The following is a 7,233-nucleotide window of genomic DNA, read 5'->3' on the forward strand; positions in this document are numbered from 1 at the left end:
TAGTAGGGCTCGATTGCTGGTGTCTACGACAAGGCAGTAGATGTCAAAACTTGGGACCTAGGTTATACTCGAGATGCTTTTCTCAAATGTGTGTTTTATAAATTCATAACAAAGTGTCATATAATTACTTCCACATTATTTGCAAAAACACAGCCAAGGATAGGATCATTTTCTTTGAATTGAGTTTCTTTGAAAATGCTTTGAAGCAAATCTCATTTTCTGTCTAATAAACGGAACCTAAAATGATTTGGGTAGTGCTATGCTCAAGATTTTTGCTAGACTTAGGCTTACGACAATTCGCATTTTTTCTCTTTTAGAATATGTATCGTTTGATTAAATGGGAATTGGTAATGATCATAATTGAATCGTCTTTTCCCCCTATAAGACAAAAACAGGTCGAGGTGGGAATTTGCGTGGGACGTTATGCAGGGAAGCGATACCGAACACGGAAAAAGTAACCGAAAACTGACAAGGGGCGGCTGAGGAGGGCGGTCGTGGGAGTAATACATCGAAGTCCACATGTCAACATCTCATTGGGGAGCGCACTGAATCACGCCTCGACCTCCCTCGGGCTCAGCTTTGAGATTCGAAGTTCGAAGTTTGAACCGACCTTCTAGTGTGGAGGCCACAATAGAAAATAATATCATCGCCAAAATAGAAAATGTTAGAGGCGTCCAAGGAGACATTTGTATCATGTGGACCTTTTTAATGAACCTGGACAGGTATAATGCGTCAAAACGGGTGTAAGTCCGATTATTATCTACTGCAGTTTGCATAAAATTGGCCTGATTTGAATAAATAATCTCTAATTCTTAACTAGGAAACTTCTTGATGCTCCACCGAACATGCATGGGTCCACGTTGAACGATTTACAACGAGAACGATTTCGTTCCTTTATAGGCACCTCCACTGCAACCTCAAATTCTCGCAACAACGAGAACGATTTCGTTCCTGTGCGATAAGAAGTAGCAATGATGAGCTTTTCGTCTTTAGGCAAAGAGGTTGCGTTCCTTTGTAGCGCTTCATGGATCAAACTAGCCTGCATCTGCAGGTCCCTTTGCTTCCTCCTTTCTTGCTGTTTCCGCTTCCTGCTCCTCCGAGTCAATTCCTTCTGCATCCAAGTTTTTTACTTCGTCTTCCTCTCGTTCCTCGGCTTCTGGGTCCTCAAGGCCCTAGGGCCGCGGACCGATTCCTTTAGGCCTAGGGACTTGGATCTGTTCTTCACTTCCGTCTCTGCGACGACCGTCTCGAGCATGTCGACGGTCGAGATGGAAGTCTTCTCCAACTCACAGCTTGTCGTGATGACCGTCCTGATGTTCATCGGAGGAGAGGTCTTCATTTCCCTCGTTGGGCTTCATCTTAGGAAGTCCAAGCTCCGGTGGCGCATCAGAACCGAAGACAAAGTCGCCTCTGCCGATGGCAATCTCTGCCCTTCCGCCCCAACAAATGACATTGTTGACCACATAGAGTTAGGTGGAGTGGCGAAAACAGATTGCCTGAACTCGCAGGTAGAGCCTCAATTTTACAGACCGCAAGACAAGTCCTCAGATCTTGACTATTTGAAATATTGTTCGGTTAGGTTTTTGTGTTATGTAGTGTTAGGTTACCTTCTGGTAGTCCAAGTTCTAGGAGTTGCCGCAGTTTCGCTCTATATCACACTAGTTCCTAGCACCAGAGATGTGCTAAAGAAGAAAGGTCTCAAAATGGTGACCTTTTCCGTCTTCACCACCGTGTCGACCTTCGCCAGTTGTGGGTTTGTCCCGACCAATGAAAACATGATTATCTTCAGCAAGAACTCTGGCCTCCTCCTGATTCTCATCCCTCAGGTCCTTCTTGGGAACATGCTGTTCCCGTCGAGCCTACGTTTGACGCTTTGGCTCATCGGGAGATTCAGGGAGAAAGATGAAATCGGGTACTTGTTGAGCAGGACAAGTGAAATTGGTTACAAGCACTTGCTTCCGAGCCTCTACTCGTCGCTACTGGGGGTCACGGTGATGGGGTTCGTCGGTATTCAGTTTATAATGTTTTGCTCGATGCAGTGGGATTCGGAATCGTTGAATGGACTAAGCTCCTGTGAGAAAATCGTGGGCGCGCTGTTTCAGTGCGTGAACAGCAGACATACCGGCGAGACGGTCGTCGATCTGTCCACAGTTGCTCCCGCCATCTTGGTGCTATTCGTGGTCATGATGTTAGTCTCTCTCTCTCTCTCTCAATTGTTCATTGCTATTCTGCCATCCATGATAATTTTGCAAATTAATGTTATTCAAAATTACTCTTGCTATAGACTGGCGTGTTTCGATACACTGAAAATATAGTTGCTTTTGCACCAAAGTTTTTTTTTTTTTTTTTTTTGGGATAAGTAAACAAATTTGAGAAATTAGAAATACAGTTTAGCTTGTTTACATCTAATTGAATATTAAACTATATATTCATCTAATAACTCAAATTTTAGAGTAATTAATAGTGATTTCATAAAATCTCATACATCATAGCTGAATAATTAATTTTACGCCATCTTTTACCATTCCAAATCCCATACTCGAATAGTGAGATAAACAAATCATATTTCTTTAGTCGGCAAAGCAAGTCATGTCATAAATTGTTGTTTAACATGTCCAATGATTTTCATAAGATATATCACTAGAGTAATTATATTTTTTTAAGAATTTATTACCAAATAAAAGTCGTATGCAAAAATAGTTTCTCGCAGTGATATTCACCGAAAAGTCAGTGTCTGCCCCCGCTGTCCGAATATTATGAGATCACATGGGCGTCTTCAGATGTGTGGACCATCTTTGGCCGACAAAATGAAAAAGTGGGTCATAAAGGACCACGAATGATTGATGATCAGGAAGACTAAATGTTCATTAAGGGCGAGTAATGTCATCCTTAAATTTTTAATTTGTCTAATGTGGTTTCTGAAACTTATGTGGTCCCTCGATTTTTAATCTGTTTAATGTAGTCCATTAATTTTGGTCCAATATTCAAAATGAATCTTGAACTTTTAAAATGTTTCTTATAATTTGGGGACTACATCAAACATTTACTAATAGTTTATGAACCATATTAAACAAGTTAAAAATATAAGGGCATTATTGCATATTGGACAAAGTTCACAAACCATATTGTACATATTAAAATTTCAGGAAAGACATTACATATTGCACTAAAATTTAGGATCCATTTATGCTTTTAACCCTATTTATACCATTGTTTGCAATTTTCATTCTCTTTGCCGAAATAGATCAAATCCTCTCCGTCATGTAGTCACTATTCGTATCCAATTGAACAAGTGATGTCAAAGGTTGGGCTGAATTTGGCGTGATAGGGAAGTGCAGATTGGTCGTGTATCACACGTTAAGAAAGTCTTTTAAGGTTGAGTATTCCAAACAACAAGAAGCTCCCAGTCACGCGTTCCTCTGCCCAAACTAGTGTTCCCTGTGGATCTGTCTGGTAGTTCATCTCCATGTCTTTCCTGTGGACCCTATTGCTCTGTTTTCCTAACGGAAGTCCTTTCTAGACAATTTGGGAAAGTTTTGAGTTATGATATCTCCTCTAAGCAGAGATGCCCCAATATGGGTCCTCTTACAAGTATCTTTACTACACTTGTCAACGCTAAAAATATTTAGTATATCGAAAACGGTGGAGTTTTCTCCATTGATTACCTAAAATAATCTTCGACATGTCTTGATGAGGGCTGCGTTTTCCTCCTTTTCTATTTGAATATGACTAGTGAGTTACAAATACTTAAACGGAATTCGATTAGGACTTTGTAACTGTTTCCTTTCAATTAGGGATGAAGGAAATCAAAGTTCTGCACTTAGAGGCCCATTGAATATAAATTACCTGTGCCCTGTGTTAGAAGTACGAGAATATAAATTACAGCATTCAATTGAGTTCCATATCTAAAAAGTACGCTATTCCAATGAGCATTTATAGAAATAGCAACAATAACCCACATTCACCTAGTAAAATGCATACTCCTTTATCAAACCTACCACAACCACGGATAATAATCATCTTCCACCATCTTTCCACTAACAAGTTTAATTCTCTGGTACGTTGGATGTGTGTAAGTGACGACTATTACGTGATCTCCATCCAATAATTATACTTTCATGTCCGTGATCTCCAGGTACCTTCCGCCTTACACGTCGTTTCTTCCGGTGAAAGGCAATGAGAGGCTCCCGGAAAACGGCGAAAGAAGAAAGCCGAAACAGAGTTATAGACTGCTTTTGGAGAATCTCAAATTTTCACAGCTTTCCTACCTGGCCATCTTTATCACCGTGATTTGCATCACCGAGAGGAAAAAGATGAAGGAAGATCCCCTCAATTTCAACGTGTTGAACATCGTGGTCGAAGTGGTAAGGTAAGCATCTTTCTTTCCCCTGTTCTTTCCTTTTCATCCCGTCCTTCACTTTGAATGGACCATATTCATGTATAGTCATGGAAAAATAATGCACGGTGTGAAATGATTCATAAGTTTTATGAATGCAAGATTCTATGAATTTCGAGACTTTTCGGGTGTCTAATCCAATGAAAATAGATAGATAAATAAATAAACGATAATAAATAAATATCCCATGTTCCGTGTCCATGTCCTCCAAGACATCGCGCGTTTTTTCCTATGTGCTCGTTCATTTGCTTGAGTCAAACATTTGGAAACACGTCTCCAATAGAATGAAAAATGATGTTGACATTTGGTAGTCCTTTGATCCGTGAGCAGTCAGGCCTACAAAATTAATTACTTAATTTTTATAGGGCAAGACCAATATTGTCAACATTTTTTAGGTTTAAATTATTGGTTACCTATATACCCTAGGGCTGTGAATGGAACAAAGAATTAAACTTGTTTTCTTTTGATCTGGTCAATTTGGCACACCCTTAACACGTGCGCTCTTAAATCGTATTGACATATCAATGTAGTTTGAACTTAATTCATAGGTAAATGCATTTCAGTTGTAAGAGTGATGGGCACGTACGCATAATTGAGTAAACCTGTGTAATGAAAGTTGTGGCTTTCAAAATTGCAGCGCATATGGAAATGTGGGGTTTACGACAGGATACAGTTGCGAACGCCAACTAAGGCCTGTCGAAGGCTGCGAGGACAAGTGGTATGGATTCTCCGGGAAATGGAGCGATGAAAGCAAAATCATCCTCATCGTAGTCATGTTTTTCGGAAGATTAAAGAAGTTCAACATGAAGGGCGGCCGAGCTTGGATACTCCTGTAAAGAAGATAGAAGACTTCTTGATGCCCTATGAGCAAGCAAATGGAGCATCACCAGATTAGAGACCAGGGCAAAATCATCCTCATTCTCGTCATGATTTTGCTCCTCCAACTTTTACTTTTTGTAAATTTAATGTCCATTTCTTCTTTTTTGTTTTGTCTAGTCAAGTGCAGTAGTTGTTCTAATTGCAAAAATTAACATGCCATCGAAGTTCATTTTAGGTTAAGCATAATATGTAGTCTTAGAGTTGAATCTTAGCCCCAATCAGCTAATCTGATCTCGCTTCATCGAATTTGTGATCAAGAATTTATCTTTTGTAGTTTTTGTTGAACTCAAGCGTAGTCGGACGAAACTCTAATCACCAGAACACGATCCGAGCCTCAAGGACTTCGGAGGAACTTCATGGATCATTAAATGGCTAGACCGGGAGCCGATCAAACTGAATTAACGCCAGTTCACGCGAAGGATGAAAACCGGTCCGGTTTGGACTGGTTTGGAGTACCAATGGGAGATTTTAGCCATCGAAAGGCTTCTGGTGACTTCTCAACAAAACCCCAACCGATGGATGGTCGGGGATACACTAGAGGGATCGCCAGCAGTGGGGACTTCCATGAACCGCCTCAGGCTGCTGATCCAAGTTGGAGGATCGATCAGATCCAACACTAGCATGGATGCCGATGTTTTGCTGCCGCGAGAAAGGACCACTAGATGAGAGGCTCTAGCAGTGGCTGCAGCAGCGATTGCTTCGACAGGGATGGGCAAACAATGGAGGTCGCCGGTGAGGATGGAAGATCGTCACGAGGGCCTTGGCCCGCAACGATCAGTGCGATGAGAGGAGACGGACGAACCACGTGCCAAGAGGGAGAATAGAGAGAGAGAGAGGGCAAAAAAGGAAGGAGGGAGAGAGAGAATATTTTTTGCAAATTTTAAATATGAAATTTTTACAAATGAAAAACCCCTAAGATTTTTGGAGGGAAACTTTATATACCTTTGATTAAATGTCAAATCTCAACTGTCGGTTCAATCCAACGGTCAAATTTTGATCTAATTACCAAATTAATCTCATCAAGGGCTAATCCTACTTTAAATGAGTTATATGATCAATCGAATGTTCTTGATTTGCCAAAAACGAGAGTTAAAATGGAAATTGCAATTAGAACCTAATTAAGGGTGAAATTATAAATTCAGGAAATCCGGGGTAATTTTGCAAAACTTGAAAAATATAAGGACTTGAAGACAAAATACTCATGACGAGGATCCGACGGCTGGTCATAGGTGATCAAGAATTGGCCGGCAAGAGGTCGAACCGGCCTATCTCGCTAGTGATCGATTAGACCGGTCGAGCCGATTCACACTAGTAGGACCAGTTTTGGCCAAGCAGTCCTTGGGGCTGAAAAATTCATGCAATTTGGTCCCTCGAAGACCAAATTGAAAAGAAAATTTACCCAATTTGAGGAGAAATGGTCCAATTTTAATTAAATTAGGTCGATTAAACCACATAAATGTTATCTATTGGTTTTTTTATCGACCTAATTCCTTATTATTGTGAAAAATGGTGGACCCAAACCAGGGGTAAACATAATTGAGCATTATAGGCCAAAATGAACAATTGTGCAATTTCTCGCTCAAAATCACAAATTAATTGAAATTGAATTCAATTAATATTGCAACATACCTACTCATAAAAGGTTGACATCATGACTCTTAGGCCAAAAATGATTTGAAGTCTGATATTGAAATTAGACCTTGATTTACGAAATTAAACCTTAGTGTCAAATGTGTCAACTTGAATTTCTCTCGATAGCTTGGCATTCCTATATTCACGAGAGCAAAATTCCTCAAATTGGAAAGTTTTTAACTGGATTGCTCTAAATGGACCCTAGATTTGGACTTATCTCAAGAAAATGAGTAGAATAAAAGTGTCCGTTCGCAAATCATGAAAGATTGGTTCGAACCCCCTAATTAGGGCCAAAAATGGTAATTCACATTTTGACACAACCGTTC

General features: G+C 40.2%; 1 protein-coding gene across 1 annotated transcript; it reads left to right on the forward strand.

The window, feature by feature from the left end:
- Positions 1-927: 927 nt before the first annotated feature.
- Positions 928-5,548, forward strand: LOC104437316 (sodium transporter HKT1). Its single transcript, XM_010050249.2, has 3 exons — positions 928-2,188; positions 4,136-4,369; positions 5,034-5,548. The coding sequence occupies exons 1-3, from the start codon at positions 972-974 to the stop codon at positions 5,230-5,232; spliced, it is 1,650 nt and encodes a 549-aa protein (XP_010048551.1). The 5' UTR covers positions 928-971; the 3' UTR covers positions 5,233-5,548.
- The last annotated feature ends 1,685 nt before the right edge of the window (positions 5,549-7,233 follow it).

Source organism: Eucalyptus grandis, chromosome 3 (assembly GCF_016545825.1).
Source record: "Eucalyptus grandis isolate ANBG69807.140 chromosome 3, ASM1654582v1, whole genome shotgun sequence".
Lineage (NCBI taxonomy): Eukaryota > Viridiplantae > Streptophyta > Magnoliopsida > Myrtales > Myrtaceae > Eucalyptus > Eucalyptus grandis.